The sequence below is a fragment of the Cavia porcellus genome, unplaced genomic scaffold (genome assembly GCF_034190915.1).
Source record: "Cavia porcellus strain 051 isolate PalLab524CR breed Dunkin Hartley unplaced genomic scaffold, mCavPor4.1 scaffold_27, whole genome shotgun sequence".
Classification (NCBI taxonomy): Eukaryota; Metazoa; Chordata; class Mammalia; order Rodentia; family Caviidae; genus Cavia; species Cavia porcellus.
Window position 1 is genome coordinate 5,811,237 of NW_026947510.1, and position 22,458 is coordinate 5,833,694.

Consider the following 22,458-nt stretch of genomic DNA (forward strand, 5'->3'; position numbering starts at 1 on the left):
TGCCTCAGCTTCCTAACCATGCCCGGCTTCAGGTCTGCTCTAATGTATACTTTTCTAGGGGTAGTGAACAAAATATCCACACTGTCCCAGAGGAAGCAAAGTGCACTGAACCCTGCATCTCTGGCCAGCATCCTTGGGGCTCCAGACCCTAGTGAAAGCCAACTGGCCGAGTGGAGCCTAACCCGGCCACAGGGAGGGCAGGGCCTGTCCTGTGGGTGACCCTCCTACACTGGGATCAGACAGCGGGAGTCACAAAGTCACAGGACTAGCAGAGGCCTGGGGCAGCCTCAACGGTACCCAGCTGCCTGGCTCTCTGGTGTCAGACTGTGTCTTCTTTCTGCAGTGCTGGGAGTTCTCTGTTCCACACAGAACTCTGCTGCAAAGTGCCAGCCCCAGGCCCAGACCACCCACATATTCCCATCATAGCCTCCCTCGCAAGTAGGCCAGCACTGTGCTGCACTGTACACCCCTGGGAGCCTGTGCACGCCTGGCAGCCAGATGCCCACTGCCAGTGCAGGCACCTTACCTCCCCACAGCCAGGTCACCAAACAGGCCTCCAAGCCAGGCGCTATGCGGTACACGCCTGTAACCCCTGCACTCAGGGAGGTTGAGGCAGGAGACCTGCACAAGGAAGCTCAGTGTGGGCAATTTAACAAGACCCTGTCAAAATAAAAACTTCAAAAGGGCTGTGGATGTAGCTCAGTGCAACGGCTGATGGTTCAATGCCCAGTACTGCAAAATCAAAAAGAGGAAGAAAACGAGGAAGAAGAAAGGGGGAGGAAGAGAGAGAGGAGGGGGAGGGGAAGACGAGGGGAAAAGTGGAAGGAGGAGGGGAAGCAGAGGGAAGGGGAAGGAAGGAGGAGGGGAAAGGGAGCATGCGGGAGAAGAAGAGGAAGAGTAGCAGGAAGAGGAGGAAGAAAGGACCTTGGGCTCAGGGCAGGGCAAGCTCTGGTCGCCAGGACTCTGGGTTCTCTCTCTACACACACACACACACACACACACACACACACACACACACACCACACCCATGGCAGGGCTATTACAGCGGCTCAGAGAGCAAACCCTTCTCAAGCAGGTAGCCCAAGGTTCCCTCTGCTAATTGGGGGGAGGGGATGATAAGAGGAAGCAAGGGCTAAAAGCTGCAGGAGCCTGAGGCTCTCAAACTGGCCAGAATTCAAGAGTGGAGAGGGCTCCGAGGCAAGCATCAAGTCAGGAAGCCTCTGCACCACGGTGGAGGGCTTGACCTCTTGGCACTAGAGAGCCACAGAAAGCAGCAGCTGCTGACGCAGGTACTGTCTCCCCACAAGGTGCCATTACGTGAGGAAACAGCAGTCCTTGAAACAAGACCAGCGCAGCCTCGGGGTGGGAGGCAGGACCCTGAAGACCGCAGCCCACCCTGTAATCCTCTCCCTAGGACCATCTCTCACTGTGTCAGGCTGCCTATCCAGGCCTCAGGAGCCCGTCCTCAATCTGCTTGGGCACCTGCCCAGCGGCAGCTTGCCTCTGAGCCCCTCCCACCAGCTGTGAAGATGCCAGGGTGTGGGGTCTCAACCAAGGCTAGAGCAAAGGATGATGGTGCATGCTGGCCATCCCAGCACTCAGGAGGCGGAGGCAGGTGGGCACAGTAAATTCGAGTCCAGCCTAGGCTACACAGAGAGACCCCATCTCAGAAAACAAACAGTAACAGAAAAGTACAAGGCCACGGCTGAGGGCTGAGCCAAGTGGGTTCCTGGCTCTCACTCAGCGCCAAGAAGAGTCTGCCGCACAGTCATGACAGGGCCTCTGCTGGCAGAGACGTCTGGAGGCAGAGGTGCTCCCGACAGTTCCACCTCCCCCAACAGCTCACAAAGACTTCATGCTCAGCATTGAGTGGTACATAAGGAAGGTGGGGGGTGGGGGACCTACAGCCAGAGCTCCTCCCCATTCCACTTGCCCATGGCATAAGCAGGCCGGGGTCCAGCTCCTATCCTGAAGCTTCACTTCCAGCAGCTACTGGAGCCCAGAAAGTTATCTATGCCTTCCGACCCATGCCCAGCACACACCGGCTGTAAACACGCACTACTGTGAGAACAAGCAGGGCTTACGGTTCAATCAGGTAGTTCCACAGGAGTCCTGATATCCACCCTCCATCTCCTCCTGATATCTGGCCCATGGGGCTGTGTGAGCTGAGCCAATCCACTCCCTTAGTGAACTCATCTCTGGGGTGCAGGCAACCCATCATTGCCTCATGTGGGATGCTCAGTAAGCAGGGGCTTCCAGCTGGGCACAGGGAACACCTGAGGGGTATCCTAGCTATGAGGAGGCTGAGGCAGAAAGATCTCTGAAGGACAGCCCAGACAACAGAGTGAGACTCCATCTAGAAGAAAGAGGAAAGGACAAAGTTTTCTCTGAAGACTTAGGCTGCTCCTCTGTTGCCCCTTGGGCAAGGCCAAGGAGGGGAGGGGGAAGGGACAGCCCACAGAGAAAGAGGTCACTGCTCCACTCTGACAGAGCCAGGCACATAATGGTCTGCTGCTGAGAAACCAAGCGCAGAACCAAGAACACCACAATGCCACTCTGCTATAACCACACGACACCCACAACACCCAGCCTGTTAAGCAGGTCCTGAGGAAGCCGGGTCAGAGGGTGCCAGAACACAAAAGGGACCCAGATGTGACCACAGGGTTGGGCCTGGGGCCCCATTGCAGACAGAAAGGCAGGGTAGGCAGGTGATGCATAACTCAGACCTTTCTGGCAGCACTGAGAATATACACATTTTTTAACGACCTGAGAGAATCTGGTTAGTTCGCAGTTTTTTATCACTTGAGGTGTATTATTTTTGTAACTAAAAAAAAAATCTTCTGATCCAGGTGTAGTGGTGCACACCTGCAAAACCAGCACTAAGGAGGGTGAGGCTGGAGGGTTATCACTTGCTCCAGGCTAGTCTGGACTACATAGTGAGTTCAAGGTCAGCCTGAACTACATAATGAGACCCTGTCTCAAAAAACTGCAATAAGTAAGTAAATAAATAAATGTGAGTCTCTTGGCAGTTTCTCATGAGTAAACATGCATGCAGTTCCACTCCCGGACAAATGAAACCATGTCTGAAAACAGACTCCTGCATGGAGGCGAGCAGCAGTTGGACACTGCCCTGCAGTGACCACAGTGCCCCTCACCCACAGGGCGACCCCAAGACCTGCACCCTGCAACACATAGGACAGAGTCACATGGACTTTCCCCTCCACACGCAGCCTGTAATGCTGGCAAATCAGGGCCCTAGAAGGTTAACAACATCGCTGGTAATAAACTAAAAGAGTTATAACAATACATATAATAAAATCACACGGTGAAGTCCTTCTTGCCATCTTCCTCTTAACATTCTGGCTGCGGTTCACTGCAGTGGTGAGACCTGGGGGAGCAGGGATAGGGACAAGGAGGGGACCCCAGAGACCTCCACACTTTATTTTACTTACCTGTGTGTATGCCTGGAATGAAGCCTGGGGCCAGGCTGCTTGACTACTGTGTCATCCTAGCCCCCAGTATTTTTTCACAGGCAGGGAGGTACAGGGGCTCAGCCTGAAGTCCCGGCGCTCTAGGGTAGGGGCTGGGGCAGGAAGATTACTGGAGTGGGGGCGCTCAGGTCCAGGCTGGGTGCCACAGACAAGACTCCAGCTCAAAGTGGGGAAAAAACTAACACAGAACTTTTAAGATACAGATTCCCAGGCTCTGGTCCTGCCTCTGTTGATTTAAAAAGTCCCAGATAATTTTTCTTGGAGACCGGGTATGGCTATGGTTCCCTGGATGGCCCTCCTAACTCCTGGGAACTGGTGATCTCCCCACTTCAGCCTTCGCAGTACGGGGATCACGGAAGCCAGGCACAAGTGGGCCACCGTGCCCCGTCCAGATGAGTCTAATGCCTGGCCACACTGCTCCCCCGCCCAACCCCTTTACTGCTTGCAGGGCTTGGTTTTAGAACAGAAAAATGACTCCTCACTGTCTGTCTCCCCGCTCTAGCTTCCAGATGCAGCCTGAGACCAGGTGGGGCGGGAGGTGACCTCACAGCCCTGTCAGTAACTCACTCTGAAGGCCAGGTCGGGCTCTAGTGAGGCCGCAGCAGGGACTTAATGGCCTGTGTACCTGTTAAACTGCATGTCCGGGCCGCACCCCATGTTTACAGAAAGCGCTTAGGGCAGGACTCACTGGCACAGAACACACTCTGTGCCTGCCCACCAGCCACCCTGGATCCCCTGGAGCCCAGCCCAGACCTTCGCTCTGCTGGGGGCTCTCCTGGACTCCCCCAGGATCCACGCTTCTATAGCTTCTAGCTTGCATTCCCCAAACCCTGCGGGGTCCTATTTCTATCTCTGCTGCCCTCCAAATAAACCCAAGCCACTTACCCAGCTCCCACAACCCCAACATTCAGCTCTTGTCAAATCCTGCCCTGGTTCTTGTTCCTCTCCAGCAGGGACCCAGGGGACATGTCCTACAAACATGCTCGGACACTCTGTGACACAGCGCCTTGGCACCTATTGTGCCCCCGCGGGGCACACTGGTCATCCTGGGCCTGACCACACAAGACAGCAGGTCTGGCACAGCCTGCCCTCAGAAGCCAAGCTCCCTAACAGCAACACGCCAGGTCAAGCCTCCCTGTCAGCACAGTTCCTCTCCCACAGCCCTCACCCCGGCCACAGTCTCCTGGAAAGTCGAGCTTCTATTCCAAATCAAACGGCACACAGCTGCCTCAGCAGAGTTTCGATTACCAGCTAAGTGAGGAGCTGCAGAAAGAAGAGCGCCCTGGGTGCCTGTAGACCCTGCCTCCCACAGAACCCACAGATCTGAGCGCTGGCTAGACAACTCCATGAACTGGGTACATGCACATCAATTCCAAGCAAATGCCCTCAGAACACCCACTCTGTTGCACCCTCTGGCAGAGTGGGTTCCCAGAGCTGCCATAAAGGATGCCCCTGCTCCCACCCAGGCCTTAGGGGCAGCACTGAAGCAATCCAGAGTCCCCACAGCTGACTTCCACCCTCCTACATTAGAATGCACTGGGTAACCGTAGGTGCCATATCACTGGGACCTCTGGAGAGACCGTAAAAGACTAATTTCTGGGACAAAGTCTGGACACAGCGGATTAAACAGTCCTCTTTAGGCTCTGATTCAAACCAATGTGCCTTTGAAAATCAGTGACCAAACCTACCCAGTTCAAACTCACTGCAAGAATTCTAGGAGGCCCTCAGTCAGCTCATCTGTAAAATGGGTGGCACCACCGTAGGCTAAGTGGACAGGGAGGCTGACTGCCACCATCGGGTGCAGTGTAGGGCATCCCAAAGGATAAAGGCTTAGTGCTGCACCTGACCCTTGCCACATTCCATAGTGACCCAGGGCCGCGTGACGTCCTCTAATCGGAGCCCACAGCCCCACCGGCTTTACAGCTTACCAGGGCTTAGGCAGCCTGGCTCAATCCTCTCCAGCGCGCAGCAGGGGGGTGGTGTCCTCAATGTCTGCGGGAATCACCCAAGGTCACAGCCCTCGGCTGCCCAGGAATAGCATGCTCTGCCCATCGTAAGGATGTGGAAACTGAGACCAGAAAGGATGTCCAAGGCCAACAGGGGTGCAGCCAGGTCTAAGGTAATCTCCAACCATCCTACCAGTTCCTGGGATTGCAGTTTCTTGAGATGCCCCCAGTACATCCCTGCACGCACCACCCCTCAACTCGTGCCACCCCACACTGCAATGACTCCCTGCGATGACTCCCTGGTCGCCGGCAGGCGGGCAGGCGGTTGCTAAGCACTTACCCTGCTTGCTCTCACAAAAATAAACTCCTTCTGGCTATAGACGCTGGACCAGATCTCCTCCCTTCTAGCCAACAAAAAATGTTTTAATTCGAAAAAGATCTCCTCCGTGACATTTCTGTGCTCCTTGGCGGTGCCAACTCGGGGCGCTGTGCTCATGTACACATGGGGCCGCAGACCCCCGATCGCGGCCATCACGTCTCCCACCTCCCGGGCAGGGGCCGGCTAGTGGTGGCACTGGAGGCCGGGCAGGACTAAAATAGCCAGGCCCGACTGCCCACCACCCGGCGACAGTGCCCGGCACACCAGTGTCAGTACCCAGCACACGCCTGCGATGATCCCCGGGCCCAGCGTTGCCCGGGGGACACGAGAACGTCTGCCCCAGGATATGCAAGTACTGTCCTGAGAGCGTCCGGTCCCTGTCCCCTCACCTCGGTTGCCACCTCGACCACCTGTCCCCGAGGCAAGGACGCCTGTCACCCGCCCCGCACCGGACGGCGTCCGGGCACAGCGGCTCAGGGATACACGTGCACGCGGCAGGGACAGCGCCACGCGCTCGGGCTCGGGCTCTGCCACAAGGCGTCCGCCTAGGACGCGGGCGCGAGGCTGGGGACCCGGGCACCTTGAGACCAGGGCCCGACCACGTCGACCCCGCCCGCCGGACCAGGCCCACGCCGCGGCCATCGCGACCCCCGCACGCGAGGGGACCAGCCCGGGCATACCTGGACGTGCGTGTGCGGCTCCCTCAGGCCGGACTGCCCGCCAGCCAGAGCTCCGGGTGCGGGGCGCGGGCGGCGGGCGACTGCTGCGTCCCGGCCTCGCGCGGCTGTTGTCTGAGCAGGCGGCTCTGCAGCGCCCATCCTGCCGGGTGGAAAAATACCGGCGGGGCGGGGCAGTGGGGCGGGGCCCGGTGTGGAGGGCGGAGTCGGACCCGGGCAGGGGCGGGGCTGGCGGGGGAAGGGCGGGGCCAGGAGGGCGAGGGGCGAGAGCGGGCTGGGCCGGGGCGGAGCCAGAGCCCGAGACCCGCCTATGCGCCCGCACACGCGCGCGCACCCGGGCCCGGGAGCACAAAGGGCTGAGCTGGCTGTGGGACTTGCTCACTCGTGCAGGCGGTCGCGCGGGGCCTCACCGCACGGCCTGCCAACAACGGTCGTCGAATGCCGCCACTTCTCGCCAGGTCCTGGGGCGCTCCGAGAAGCCCCTGCGCCCTGGTCCCCCAAGCGGGGTCGGGACCAGGTGCAGGCAGGATGACGGAGGGCGTCCTAAGCCTCCGTCTCCCGCGCGCACTCCGGCGCGCAACAGAGACGCCGACCGTTATCCTGGGGACGCAAGTCCCGTGGTGCCCGGCCAGGGCCTCCCACGGGTGCGTGGGCGCCTCCTGCCCCACGCTGCACTTCTGCCCCTTTTCCCCCCAGAGAAGGCTTAGGTACCATGAGCACGTGGATGACTTTGCGTTGCAAACCGAAGCAGAAATGCCAAGGGCCCGCGAGGACCCAGGCACGGTTCCGGGGTGGTCCCGGCACCTCGACCTCCCCACCCAGCCCAGTGGGCGGTAAGGTGGGGCAGGGAGGCTGAAGAGGGAGCTGCTGAACAGACCCTATCCCTGAGAACGGGGCACAGCCTAACAGAGGAGGGTCAGCTCCAAAGACCCAACACCCAGGACTTGGGAAGCCAAGCTCTCCCTGGGTCTGGCATTTGGGCCCCTCCAGTGTGGGGGCTTCCTTAGGCTCCACAGGGCACGTGTACATCAGTCATTCGTTGTGCTATTTGTTGGTTTTTGGTTTCTTTGAGACATTGTCTGGCTATGTAGTCCAGGCCGGCCTCAAACTCTCAGGGATCCTCAAGGATCCTGTTTCAGCCTTCTGAGTACTGAGAGCATAGGTATGCACCACCATGCCCGTTTCCACTTAACTGTTTTGAGACTGGTTCAGCCATGCTGCCCAGGCTCTGGGTTCAAAGATCCACCTGTCCCAGCCTCAGCCACCTTTCTGTAGCTGTCAGCTGTGTATCAGTCCCCATGCAGTACCTGTGAATGTCCACACTGCATCCTCAAAACATTGCCTTAGACCAACAATAATGTTATCCTATTTTACAGGACAGAAAATTCGACTGCAGATATTCAGCCACCCAGGGACCCAAGTCTGTTGGATAATCCAGCTAGAATTTCCACCCCAGGCCTGGATGTAACTGGTAGGTACTTAACCCATGGGCCCTCAATTCCACTTGCTTCAACGCATAGCAGAAAACAGCCTTAGAAGCTGGGTGTGCTATGCACAGCTATAATCCCAGCACTCTAGTGGACTGAGGTAGGAGGATCTCAAGCTCAAGCCCAATTTAGGCAATTTATTGATTTAAGGAGACACTACCTCAAAAAATAATATAGGCTGGGGATGCAGCTCAATGTGAAGGCCCTGGGTTCGATCCCCAGTATAATGCAGCAGGCCACATGCACAAGCACAGTGTCCCAGAAAGAGAAGAGGAAGAGCTAGAAAGTACTCCTGCCTCTGCTGCAGGGAATGCTGGGAAGGAGCTAGTCCCACAGCACAGCCATGAGGGTGGGCTTTGCCAAAGCTAAGGGACACACAGGCCTTGTGCCAACTCTGAGCCCTGTTCCTCAGCCCTAACTCAAATAGTTAAGCCCAGCCTCCTCACTGAGCTCTATGAGGAGAGGGCTCCCTGCCCCAGCAGAGGTAGAGGCAGGAGGGTCCTGTGAGCCCCAGAGCATGAGGCTACCCTGCATCTGTCTCCAGTTCCTGGCACCCAAGGGCATGTCCCTGCACATGGAAGCCACAACTACCTGGCTGGCTCCCCTGTGCTACCTGCTGGCCCTGGGCCTGGCAGGCAGAGCCTGTGTACCAGTGAGCTCTTAGCAGGAGAAGAAGCCTTTGAGGAGACAGCAACCTCTGACTGCCACCTCTACTTCCAGGCATGGCTCACACTGTGCCCCCACATGCACCCCCTGTTCACTGCCCTGTGCCCTCCTGCAGCCTGCTGCCTGGCCCAGGCAGTGCCCAGTGGGACCTGGAGCTCAGGAGACATTAGAAGCTACCATAAGTATGGCCAGTGAGGAGGAGGACTCACTTTCTTCTTCCCTTGGTGGGAACATGTGAAAGCCACAGAATCAGATCTGAAAGGGATAGAGACTGAGTACAGTTCATCAGCTACTGCTACAAACTCTCTCCAGGGACACCCTAGGCCACTGCAGCCCCTTCGCTAGAACCACTTTCTCTGGAGCTGCTTTCTCTGGAGCAGCTCACCTGTGAGCCAGCAACCTTAAGTCTAGAGCAGCACCCATCCAGCAAGTACCAGATGGGAACAGTGGCACTGATTTAGGGACCAGGGCTGATGGGAAGAGTTGGAGTGACTCATAGTAGTCCCTGAAGAAGAGATGTATATTTTGTTGTTTGTTTTGAGGCAGTGTATGTAGCTCAGGCTGGCCTCAAACTTATCGTGACTCTTCTGCCTCAGCCTCCTCCCAAGTGCTAGGGTTACCAGTGCATACCACCATGCCTGGCAAGGGGTACTTTTTGACTCAGTGCTCTGTCCTAGGCCTCAGGGCCTGGTAGGCTATGTGGGGAAGGGTCTGTGCTAACCACTGCCCACATCTTCTCCAAACATTTCATTGCCTAGACAGCAGCACCTCCAAACTGATGCACCTTCTACAAGTCAACCACAGGCTATGAGTTCCAGGATGATACAGGTACCATCTGCCATGAACTAAAGGCAGGAGACACAGGGCATGCAGAGGTGGCCAGGTCTCTGGCATCCAAAGATCCTTTAGTCAAGTGTGCAGCCATGCCTGAAATCTCTGTAGTCTGGGAGACTGAGGCAGGAAGATCATAAGTTGAAGTCCAGCTGGACAATTTAGTGATTTAGTGAGACACTGCTCCAAGATAAGAAAAAAGGGGCTGGGAACATATGTTGATGCAAAGGCCTTGACTTCAACCTGCAGTAATACCAAAAAAACCAAATAAATAAATAGAAAAGAAAATGTCAGGTGAAGAAAAAGAACGATGCCCGCACTAAACTCTAAACTCACACAGATCTTGCTTCATCCCTTCGACAGTGTGGGGTGGCAATTGTCTCCATGGCACTGAGGTATTGGGTGCCACCTCCAGTGCCTCACTGCCTCGTGCCCAGCCCAGTGACCCATCTTGGAGGCACCTGCACCATTTCTGTGTCTATTCCCACCTGACTCAGAGTGGAAGGTGCCAAGTCCCCAATGTCGGTTGCATTGTAGAACCTGGCAGCCAGGCCAGGCAGTGGCCAGTCAGTGACCTCCCCCAATCTGGTCCTCCCATGGCACTTGTTCCCATGTGGGCAATTTCCTCTCTTCCTTGGGAAGCCTGAGTAGACTCATAGTATTTCCAGCCCTGGAGGCCACCTCCTCACCCTACCTCAGTTTCCTGTCTGTGCCAACAGTGGCTTAGTCAAGGCTTAGACTCAGTGTGGCCTCCTCTACCAGGAGAGCCCACAGTCATGTCAATGTGCAAATGCCTCCAGTCAGGTCTGGGGTCCATGGCTCTGGGTACCGATTCATCCCCTACAGCTGAGAGGCCCCTGCCAGCTACAGAGCTTGTGAGGAGCAGCACCTTGCAATCCACTGCAGATCCTCAAAGGTTCTCAAGAACCCCAGCTACAAGAGGCTACAAAAGCCCTTGCTCATGGGAAACAACACCCCCAGGACACAACTGGGCTATACCTCAGTGGTGAGAACTTGCCTGGCATGCATGAAGCTCTGGGCTCCATCCCCAGCACCAGAAAACAGAATCCTCATGTTCCTGTCTCCCCTCACAAATTCTGACTTAATTGGGCACAAAGCCCTCTCTTTTCTCCTGTTAAAGAAGGCTCTGTACACCAGGCCTGGCAGCACATGTTTATAATCCCAGCACCCAGGAGACGGAGGCAGGACCAAGTCAAGACCAAGACCAGTCAAGTTCAAGACCAGCCTGGGCTATAGAGTGAGTTCAAGGCCAGCCTGGACTATGTGATGAGACCCTGTCTCAAAACTCAAACCCAAATAAATAAATAAATAAATAAATAAATAAGGTTGTCCCAGTAGTGGATATCACCCAGAAGGTATGGCTAGAGTGCCAGGTGCCCAAGTGATCACAGCTTCCCAGACATCCCCAGGCGGCCAATTTCCCCTACATTCTTGCCTGGGCTTCTCCATGGCCACCTTCTTATATTTGGTTATCCCCCCCCACCACCACCACCAAACACAACAATTCAAACTATTCCCAGCCTGCAGACAATAAACAAAGCCAGGAGGCGGCGCCGCAGGGTTTGTTCTCACTTATGGCCTGATCCAAAGTCACCCCGATTGGGCCCCCACAAGTCGTCTGAGCCTGGTGGGTGGCCTGGCTTCAGCCCCAGAGTGTCTGAGTCCCTCATCTTAAATGACCCAGGTACCCCCCAAGGCCACATCCCCAGTAGTCAGAGGCTCGTGAGAACAAGTGACTTATGTCCGGACACAGCACAGCTGAGCCAACCCCTCCTTCCTCACCCCTGTCAGTTTCCAGCTGCAGGCAGCTGTAGGGTTCTGCACAGGGTTGGGTCAGGCCACAGGCTCTGCAAGGGTCATCCTGAGCTGAGCCCCAGTGGACCCATCTTTAAATAAGGCCAGCAGTGGGGTCCAGCATCACTGAGTGGAAGAGTAAGCCCAGGCCAGAGAGAGTGGCAGTCATGACTGTGTGTCACCAAGAACAGACCATGGAGCAAGGAAGACAGGCACGGGGATGGGGAAGAAGACAGGAAAGGAAGAATCAAACCAGATATGTTGGTGAACACCTGTAATTCAGCTCTCAGCAGGCTGAGGCAGGAGAATTGCCCGAGTTTGAGGTCAGCCTGGGCTACAGAACAAGACTATTTCAACAAGAAACAGAAAAAGAGTTCTGTGCTGGTAAGCAGGGTAAGTGGTGGCCGCTGGGCCCATGTGAGCTTGACCCTGACCAGAGGTGTCACTGTCCATCCTCCTTTGCCTCTTATTGACACCCATGCTGCTCTCTGGGACCGCACAAAGGAGGGAGTATCAACAATGGGCACCTCTGCATAGCTGGAGCTACAGAAGAGTATGGGGATGGGGTTGGAGGGACCCTGACATTCTCCACTCACGGCTCTGTGGCCATCACTGAGGCAGGAGCACAGCCACCATCATCACCACCAGGGCTCACCTGGCCTTCAGAGCTTATAGCCAGCTGTGTACCTCTGGAAAAGCCCGGGCTCTCTCCTGGACTTCACCCACATGTGACTTCCTGCACAGTACATGGTATATCTGCCACATTGAACCTCAGCCCCAGACCTTTTGGGCCTCAGTTTCCTGATCAAAACAGAAAGGCAAGCAGAGAAGGGGCTTCATCAGAGCCCAGGAGCCAGGGTGTCCCCGAGTGTGACATTACAGGTATTGAGGAACTAACTACTCAGCCAAGCATGCCGATAGCCCCTGTCTGGGAGACTGAGGCAGGAGGATCACAAGTTCCATCCCCACCTGGGCAACTTAGTGAGAAGCTTTCTCAAAATAAAAAACAAAAATAGCTGGAGTGAACCTTACGCTACATGTGCAGGACTCTGAATTTACTCCCCAGTACAACAACAGCAACCAAAAAAGAGGGGAGCGCTAGAGTGTCCAGACTTCCTTCTACCTTCTGCCCTGGCTTCTGGGGTTTCCAGTGCTGCTTGTCTTGCAGCATCTCTGCATGACATTCTCCGGAGTCCCTGTGGTCGCCTTGCTGTCTTGGTATTTGTCTCAGGTCCCAATTCTCCTCCTCTTGGGAAGACACTGGTCCTGCTGGCTTGGGGCCCCTGTGATGTCACCTTGGCAGGTGACCTCTGCAAAGACCCCATTTCCAGGTGAGATCGCAGCCTCAGGAGCCCAGTGTGAGGTCCACACGTGTCTGTGGCAGGACAGGGACAGTGACTCAGGCCAGGTGGGTTGTAGCCCTGGAAAGTCACCCAGAGGACAGTGGATGAGCAGGTGAGGAGGCTTCACTGAGGCTGACCCTGGGCGAGCAGCTGGAAACCAGGATCAGCAGATCACCTGGACCATCTGTCACCTCTGGGGGAGGGGTGCAGGTAGAGGGAAGGTCTGCACCACTCTAGCACGTGCCCTCCCCTGCAAGGACAAGGGAACTGAGGGACCCACTGACCCCTCTCTCCTGCTTGCAAGTTTCTCCCTCTCTCTTGTGCTAGAGACAGGGCCAGAACCTCACCTGTGCTAGTTGACCAGCCTTCCATTGAATTACACTTGCAGCCTTTTCAATGCAAACATTAAAACCATCAGGTTATCAGATCCATGCCATGCCCGGCACACCTTCCATCTCCCCTGCATGTGCCCTTCCTGGGGAAGGAAGTGTCTGTTCGCTCAGATTCTCCCAGAAGGGACCCTGACAAAGCTTCTTCCCCTGGGCTTTGCTCCTGCCTCTCTGGGGACCAGGGTTCCTCTAACTCTAACCATGTAGGGTTTAACCATGCAGTTCCCTCTGCTGAATGCTCCTCCTCTCCTCTTCCTGCCTCCTCTTCCTCACCCCTCCTTTTTTTCCTCCTCCTCTTCCTCTTCTCCTTCCTTGGTGCTAATAGGGATTGAAAGCCAGGACCTTGGCACTGAGCTACATCCCAGCTCCCCCACCATATTTGTAGAGACAGTGTCTTGTTGAGTTGCTGGGGCTGGGCTCAAACTTGCCATTCTCCTGCCCCAACCTCTCGGAGTGCTGGGATTACAATGGTGAGCCATTTCTTCCTGGTGGAATGGACTGACTTCAGGGCTGTCCTGGAATTCACAGCTTTGAAGGAGTCCTCTCTTTGCCTCAATTTTCTGCTCCTAGGAGACCTTCACCTACCTTCCTTCCTTCCTTCTTTCCTTCCTTTCTTTCTTCCTTTCTTCCTTTCTTCTTGGCCGCCCAGCTGTGCTGGCTGCTCCAGGCTGCAGGCCTGCGGCTCCCTGGGCATCCTCTACAGAGCCTTCCATGGCTGCTTATTGTCCTCTGAATGCTCACTGACCTCAGCTCAGCCCTTGCAGCCCCACACCCACCTTCCATAGTCCCCAGCCTCCCTGTTCACTTGCTCTGGGACCAGGGCCCCTCCCACCAGGGCTCTGAGCTCTTTCAGCCTCCCACCTCTGTCTTCTCAACCCCTCCTGGGGTGAGGAGGTAGGGACAGGACTGGGCCCCCTTGTGCCCCAACATCAGGCTCAAGGGAAAGGAGCAGGGATGATGCACATGGAGGAAGCCAGTGTTCCTGGGAGGTACATGGGCCTGGAAGGCTGGGTCCTCTGTCCTCTGTCCCACACCCGGACAGCTTATAGTGGTTGCCTTTGCCTGTCTCTTACTTTGGGGGAGAGCCGCCCACCTTAGTCTCCCGGATGCCTATGCGATGACACCAAGTGCATGGGAGTATGAGGCATTTTTTGGAATCTAAACTGTATCTACTTCCAGCTGCTTCTCAGATGCTGACTGTAGCCAAGACAATGGAGCACCTGGGATCCTGCACCAGCCACTGCTCCATAGTCAAGGAAACTGAGGCTCAGGAGGGAGGGGCTTGCCTGAGACTACATCCAGGAAATAGGGGACAAAGTCTGATCTGCTGAGCTGGCCTAGGGTGACAAGAGACTTCACACCACCCTAGGTAGCAGTTCCAACTGTCCCCTTCCTAGGTGACCCCATGGCCCTATACCCTAGTGGTTTGTGGAACCTGAACTGTTTCTCACTATGCTGGTCCTTACTGGGTACCCTGCCCTGCCTGACAGATAGTTGCACCAGAGATGCTGCAAGGTGCTGCCTATGAGGGACTGTGGAGGCCAGGAGACCAGAGTGGCCAACGTGGCACAACTTTTGTGACAGGATGTGGTCCCACTGGTTTCATTCTGTCATTGCTGCTATCATTAGCATCCCTGTGCTTCCTGTGCATGCAGGAAACACAAGGTTAGGTTCAGAACTCTCCAAGGTGCCTGGTGTCCTCTGGGGTCTTTAGATGGGGGGATGCCCAGGTGACATAGTCACTGATTCCTACCTCCCAGGCCAAAGGTGCCGAGATCAAGGGGCTTTGCTCTACCCACTGCCCACCTGGCAGTGGTAAGGGGGAGAGGCCTGGGAAGCGAAGTTTGGCTCAGGGTCCAGAGATTTGTTCTAATATGGGGAAGTCCTTGTTACCCCGCTGTCACCAAGAACTCGTTGGAGGCCTGGAGAGAAGCCTGCGTCTGGGAAAGATCACTTCGCCTCAGCGAGCTGTGCGCCCAAACTGCACAGCAGTGGGCACTGCTCTGTCCTGGCAATGTGGGGGACACTGCAACTCAGAGCTGGAAGTGTTGGCGAGGTCCAGCCTTCTGACTCTTTGTCCATGGGGAAGAGAAGGGGACACTTGCATCTATCAGGATCCAGTGCCTGGTTAGAGGGCTGGAGTCAGCTGGGAGGGATTGGCACATACCGCACTGGAGGCCCAGGCCTGCATGGCTCTATACACTGACTCCGTGACACTCTGTCCCCCTCCATGCTTCACAGTGAGGAAACAGAGGCTCTACAAGGTGCAGCCTTTGCTCCAGTGCACTTGATGCCCGGGAGAATTCTCCCTCCAACCCCCCTCAAAACTGTGCTGTCATTAGCCACCTCCTGGTCACTTCCCCCGACCTGGACCCTGGACCTTGGACAGGACGTACAGGCGACTGCACTGTGGGAGGCGCCCTGGGGAGTCCTGAGGCTCAGGCCCCTCCTGCGACGTTTTCTCCTTTCACCCATTGTGCATCTGCAGTTAATGGACACCAGGCTCCTGTGGGATTCTCAGCCTTTGTGTTCTGGCTGTCTCACTTGTGCCGGGAATATGGGAGCCCAGGGCCCTGGATGGTCATGCCTGATCTCCATTTCTTTATCTGTGCCTTGGGGTTGACCATCATGGCAGCAAAGATAAAGACAGGAGCATCTTCCAGAGCACAGGAGATGGCATGGTCCCTGGAGCTTCTTCCTGGATTCATTCATTCCTTCATTTGTCAAGCATAGCTGCTGTGGTGAAATGTGGCCCCAGGACCTCAAGATTAGGCTTGGTGGCTTCCATCCCTAGGGGACCTGACTGTGGGGCTGGGGCTGCCAGCCCCCACCTCAGGGAGACTCATGGAGCCCAGGTCCCTGGCTGCGTGAGGAATCAGTGTCCTCTCTGACCTGGTAAAGCTTCTGAGACCCCAAGCAGAGGGCTCCAAGAGCTCTGGGGTACCAAGGGGGCCCTGCAATGGGTCCCTGACAGCTCATCACCCCAGGTTGGCCTGATGCTCCCCTGCTCTAAGCCTTGGGCTCAGTGTCCCCCAGCCTAGGTCCTGGTGGTTGAGCCATCCAGATGTGAGTATGGGCAACTCAGCCAATCAGGGCCCATTCTGGATAGGTGGTAACTATGGCCCAGAGGCTCTGTCCTACTCCACTGGAGGGGCCCAGAGCAAAAGGACAATGACAAAACACACAGGCATCTGCAGTGAGACCGCAGTGGTGGAGCAACTGGCTTTCTGGGTTCTCCTGAGGGAGCTACGGAGCTGGCACCATCACGGCATCCAGAGATAGAAGCATGAAGACATTGCTCAGGCACACTGTCCTAGGTACAGTGGTGGTGTCCATGTGCATGCCGAGCAGCCATAGGCTCAGCCTAACTTGGGCCATAAAGGAAAGTAGCAGCATTCCCTGCCATTATTCCCTAAATGACACAGTGGCAACAATTTATGCTGTGTTGGAATTGCATTAGGTATTCAATGACATCTGTAGATGACTTGCTGGGAGAGCCAGATGTGATAATGCATGCCTGTGATCTCTGTACTCAGAAGGCTGAGGCAGGAGGATCACAAATAATTCAGGACCACCCTGGGCTATATAGCTAGACTCAATCTCAAAATCATAATAATTATGATAATCACAATAATAGCTGACCCCCTGCACTTGGTGTGCTGTTCCACACTTCACCCCACAATGGTTCCCAAAACCCCATGACACAGATAACACTGCCTTCTTGCCTAGACAGTGGCCCAGAGAGGTAAAGGCACATCAAGTGGGTGGTAGGGTGGGAACCCAAGCCAGAACTGAGAAGCACAGGGCTCTCCGGCAGTAAGACCTGCTTGACCTGGTCACTTAGATACACAGGCACCTTAACACCCACCTGCTACCCAGGACCCACCAGAGTGGAGGTGCTGGTGTCCACCCTACTGCTATGCCAAGTCTGGAGAGAAGGCTTTGGAAACAGGTGGCGAGTGCTGTCACACAGACCCTACAGACACAGTGTCCATCCTGAGCTGGGGCCATTGCCCCTTGCTGAGCACTCAGCCTGATCTGGGTCAGCATAGGCCAGGGAGCAGCGGGAGAGGTTTCACTGCTAATGCTCATCATGCCCTGGGAAGCGCATGCTGAGATATGTGTGTCCCTATGTGTCTCCCCCTCTGTGGAGTGGCCCTCCCACCCACTCTCTTGAGCAAGAGCCATGGGGTCCCAGGGCTTGGGTGCAGCCCCTTCTGGAGGCCCCTCCCCCAACACTCACATGCCTTCTCTCACCTCTTGGCCTGAATCCCAAGGCCCACCTGTCCCCAAAAACCCTTCCTCCTAAGTAAATGGACCCCCCCCCCCAGGCCTTTCCCTCCTGTTTCTCTTAAACTTGCAACCATCCTCCTGCCTCAGCCTCCCAATTCCTGGGATTGTAGGTGTGCACCACCATAAGTGGCTTTTCTTATTTTCATTTTCTCTCATCTATGCTGCCCCCTCCTTCTGCAGCAGCCCTGAGGTTCCCCTCCCCCTCCCCTCTACCTATTCTCATTTCTCTTTCCTGGTGTGCACCTGTAATCTCAGCGCTCAGGACACTGAGGCAGAAGGGTCACCTGGGCTTGAACAGTGAGTTCAAGGCCAGCCTGGACCACACAGTCAGTGCTCTGTCTTAAAAAAAGTCTGTGGCAAGGTTAAAAATGCAAAATGTGAAATTATAAAATGCTGCCATTGATATAGGAACTCCAAATGATGTAAGGGAAATATTATAACTGCAAATCTACTAGATATCTGATGTACCAAGTTTGTATTCTCCAAAATCAAAGAATGAGTTCTAAGAAACTATAGAGGTTAAGGGTAGGAAATTTTATGAGAGATACAGCTCCTGAGAGAGGTAAGAGGGAATCCAAAAGTGGGTTGCTGTAGACCCCACTTTCCAGAGAAAGTTTTATACAGCAAAATCATAAGGTAGTTACAACATGGAATAGAACTAGGATCCACCAATAAGATTACAATTATAGCCGCTTAGGTAATGTGTATCCAATGGGGAAGCAGGTTACCCAGCAAGTGCACATGGAAAGAATCTGGACTTCTTTGGAAGAGGTGAAGGAGGGCCAGGTCACCCTCCTGGGTGACCGATGTCTATCTAGACTTCATTGGACCAGCTGATACCAATTAGACTATATTGCTTATCCCCAGGGAAGCAATGTAGGCCTGGTCATTCTGTCTTTATCTTGAGGTCTGGCCTCCAACAGATGCACCTCCAGGCACAGTTGTGCTGTGTTCCCGTTCTCTGCACCAATTCCCTTGAGGGTCAGCCCTGTCTGACTGCCTAGAATATTTCTGCCTAACTTAGCTGTCTATGATACCATTATGGACAGAAATCTTCTCTGTTCTCCATGTACTTTGCAGCTGGGCTCAGACCAACTTGGGCACCTTGCCAGCCCCTAAGATCCCAAGTGTCCCAACAAGGTGCAGCTGTCACTTGCCTTCTCCTGTAGGATAAGGTCCTCCCCACCTGCATCCTCCAACATGAGGGTAGCACCCATGTGGTGTCCCAGAGATAAATGCTTCCTCTGGCTCTCCTGGGTGTCTCAGTCTTGGCACCTCGGCCATGTGACACCAGTGGCCCTGGGAGGATGCTGGGAGGGTCCGAAAGTGGAGAGCATGGGCAAAGGCTTGGGGTAGAGCGGCTCCCCCGAGAAGCTGGGATCCAGACATGGGAGGAGCTCTCCCCAGCACTGCTGCCTCCGCTCAGGCTGCAGGTGGGGGTTTCCAAGTCTCAAGTGCAGGGGCAATGGGTTGGACCCCTACAAGCCAGACTGGCTTGGGGAGCACTGGGGTCCCTCACCCTGCGCCACCCTGCATCCTTCCAAGATGGGGCTCCTTTGTTCCTAAGGCTGTGTTGCCTGGACCTGAGGCCATGGGACACCCTGGATCCCCCATCTGCCCCTTCAGGGTCTGTAAGGTGGAGTCCTTGGGTTCTAGCTTCATCCCTGTCACCTGCAGTACTGGAGGGCAGCAGCAAGGTCCTAGGCTGAGTCCCTGGTTCAGGTTCCTCCTGCAGTATCAAGATAGGGACAGTAGTAGGGGACATACCTTGGCTGGATTGGGAACACCAGGTTCAAATCCAGCTGAGCTGCACGTGGCAGTACTGCTCCCAGAGGTAAATCGGTTTATGTATCTGAGAGCTGGCACAGGATAAACTTCTGTACCACGTTGACTGGGATCTGCCCTGCGCCCAAGTTGCCCAGGTCCTGTGTGCTGTGCCTGTGGGGCTGCCTGCTTCCCAGAGCCCCCTTCTTCATGTCCCTGGTCCCTGCCAGAGTGCCCAGCAGCCCTGGTATTTACCTTCTCCACATGGTGCCTCCTGCGGGGGAAGGGCTGGGTGGGTGCCTGCATGCACAGGGGAGCAGTCTGCTGGCCCCAGGGCTCCCGGTAGGGGTGGATGTGAGTGCCCCTGTGCCATTCAGTTGCCATTCAAGAGCTGGAGGGGCTAGGAGAGTCTCCTCACAAATGCACAGTGGGCCCACGTCATTTTTTTATTTATTAGTTTTTGTTTTTTTTCAAGTCTCACTATGCAGTTTAGGCTGGACTTGAACTTACTATGTAGCCCAGGCTGTCATCAAACTCACTTTGTTCCTCCTGCCTCAGCCTCCCAAGAGCTAGGATAAAACATGTGTCACTGTGCCTGGCTGTGAATGAATGTATTCTAAACTCATAGCCCCTCACATTTACTGAGATCGCCCTGGTGAAGTCACCCTCAGGTGACAGCCCCAGGCAGTGTGGGACAGGACCACCCATGGCTCAGAGAAGGTGGCCCAGGCTCCACAGTGCACACACTTCAAGCTGCCCAGAGCCCACTCGCCCTGTCTTTGGCCCTGGTCAGGTTGTACCCTCCTGAAGGCCTGACTGGTGGATTCCTCCTTGGGCAAGCTGCGTGACTCCCTGCCTCCACCTCCTCCTCTGTGGAGTGGGCATCCTGAGATTCCTGGGCTCGAGGGCCATTTGGGGCATTGTTAGGTTTTGTACTCATGGCCTGCCCTGTGCCCTGCAGACTGGACAAAAGATCAAAATGGAGTCCCCACTTTGGAAGTGAGCTAGATACCCAACCTTCCCAGAAACAGAGATTAGAGGAAACGGTCTCCGAAAGAGGTAGCACCAATCATGTGATAATGAATCTCTCTCTGCTTTACTTCTTAGCAAAAGAGTAACTAGAAAAGACCAGATGTGGACGCCTCAGTTTCTGCCCTGACCTCGCCTGGGAAGCACAGACTGGGTGCCAGGCGGAGCTGGCCTTGCCTGTGCTGAGTACGTGCTCCCCTCCCAGAAGTACCCCCACTGCCCCTTTGCCTATGTTTCTGCTTCTTTGAGCTCTTCCATTTTTCCAAAACCAACTCCTCCAGCGCTTATTCTGGTTTACGAAATGAACTGCTTTCCAGTTCCAGTGCTGGAAACGGAGCCGGTTAGGACAGCTCAAGTTGTTGTCATTTTGTATTTTGACAGGATTAAATGAGTAAACGCCAGAAAAACAGAACAGAGCCTGCATCAGAGGACATCCATGAGAAATGTCCTTGAGAAATATCTACTATCGTTGGATGTGATAGCACAAGCATTCTGGGAGGCTGAGGCAGAAGAATCCCACGTTCAGCCTGGCCAGTTGGAGACCACTACGAAGCGGCTCTGAGCAGGATTTAAATTTTACTAACTGGCTTTCTATGTTTATCTGTGAATCTGTCCTAGGCCTAGGCACTTTGCCTGGGGACAGGAGCTGATTCATAGTAAGTGAACCTCTATGAATCACTGGTCCTGGCTGAGGTCTGTAGTGGCCTGTGAGGCCAGAGATACCCCAAAGGGCAAGATAAGGCCACAGCTGCGGACCCTCTAGCTCCAACCCCAATTAACAAGGTAAAGACTGCAGCTGCAAAGATTACGCCTACTGTCTCACTTCTACCATGTCTTCATGATAAGACAGTGCTACTGAATTGACTTGATTCATGACTTGGAGACGTCCTTGAAGTGACTCCCAAGGTCCTGCTTATTGCCTGCACTTTCCTCAGTTTCTCCACCCTTTGTCCTTGGTCCTAATATAAGTGGACTGACCCAGAGAATCCTTTGTCTTTACCCTCGAAGCCTCCAGCTTAATTAAAGGGTTTTGACCCTCCTGGAGCCCAAACATCATACAGTCTCTCACTTTTTATTTAACCTCCGCCATACACTCGTTTGGGAGATCGGGGATCTAGGACAGAACTCAGTAGCAGTCTAACAGGTTACTGAGACTTAAGTGTTCATCACAGTGGGAGCAGGGGCATCCTGGGCCCTGGGCCTGTTCCTCATTAAAAGCCTGATTTGTGTGGGGATATAGCTCAGTGGCATAAGCACCTGCCTGGCAAGAACAAGGTCCTGAGTTCAATTCCTAGTACCACCCCCCACCAAAAAAGCCTGATTTGCGTTTTCTCCCAAGGAAGTTTTTGCTCAAAACTGACCCTTCACTTGTTCCTACAAATGGCCAGTTGATACTACAAGCAGAAAGCAACTCGACCTTCACTGTGTCCTTTGTCACTATAGGTTTCTGGGTCTTTGCTGAGCGTCTGCCCACAAGCTGGCCAGGCAGTTGACCAGCCCTGAATTCACAGGATCTCAATCTTTTTGGACTGAAACAACCAAGACAAGGGACCGCTGGGACACCAAAATGGACCTAGAATTCTCCACTGTTGTTCTGAAGCCATGGTCACCTGGGTTCCAGGACAAGCAGCCCCATGTGACTGAGACCACCCAGGAACATTGTGGGAATGGAGCTGCAGATCCCAGAGCCAGGATCAGGGCCAAGGTCTGAACCAGTGGCCCCGCTGCCCGCAGGTCTTCCCAGCGCAGTCCCTGTCCTCTCATTCTAGCTCCTGAACAGAGCCTCTCATGGTTTCCTCGTCAGAGGCTTGCCATGACATTTATGCCTCTAGTTTAATTTCCTTTATTACTGAAAGCAAGAGGTTTCAATGGCTGGTGACACCACCTCTGCCCAACCTTCCACTGGGCACCTAACAGGGCAGTTGCCAGGCATTTGGAGGGGCAGCATCTAAGGACTTCAGCTGCTGAGCTCAGGTCAGAGGAAGACATTTGGCTTGGTGATGGGGGTGGGGAGACAACAGCAGGCAGAGGCTCCAAATGCTGGGTTCTGGGCTGGCTGTAGACAGTAGTAACATCAGATAATGACGGGATGCTCAAGGACAATCCAGGTCACAGTCAGAACAGCTGCTTCCCCACAGACATCTCTGCCCTGGCCCTGTCCTCATGGGGCCAACTCCCAGCACTGGGCACACTTCCTGGTCTCCCTAGGGGGTATGGCAGCCCCTCTGTCCCCCACTCCCTTGGTCTCTGGCACTAAGGGAAGAAATCCTGGGCAGCCAGGCATGGTGGTGCACACCTGTAATCCCAGCAGTCAGAAAAGGCTGAGGCAAAAGGATCACTATAAGTTC

General features: G+C 54.9%; 2 protein-coding genes across 3 annotated transcripts in view; one reads left to right on the forward strand and one right to left on the reverse strand.

The window, feature by feature from the left end:
* Positions 1-6,653, reverse strand: part of Slc6a6 (solute carrier family 6 member 6) — a 49,593-nt gene extending 42,940 nt beyond the window's left edge. The window contains exon 1 of the mRNA XM_003463197.5: positions 6,497-6,653. The gene's annotated coding sequence lies outside the window, so the exon portion shown is untranslated. The remainder of the gene's footprint in view (positions 1-6,496) is intronic.
* Positions 6,654-6,840: 187 nt separating this feature from the next.
* On the forward strand, positions 6,841-11,044 carry LOC134473471 (uncharacterized). 2 transcript variants are annotated; one of them, XR_010043703.1, is made up of 3 exons: positions 6,841-7,137; positions 7,870-7,964; positions 10,324-11,043. XR_010043703.1 is itself a non-coding variant. In XM_063237785.1 (3 exons), exons 1-3 carry the CDS (start codon positions 6,932-6,934, stop codon positions 10,485-10,487), a joined length of 654 nt encoding a protein of 217 aa, XP_063093855.1. In that variant the 5' UTR covers positions 6,841-6,931; the 3' UTR covers positions 10,488-11,044. The 2 variants fall into 2 exon arrangements, 1 of the variants encoding a protein (XP_063093855.1); XM_063237785.1 differs by having other exon boundaries at positions 6,841-7,326; positions 10,324-11,044.
* Positions 11,045-22,458: the final 11,414 nt, after the last annotated feature.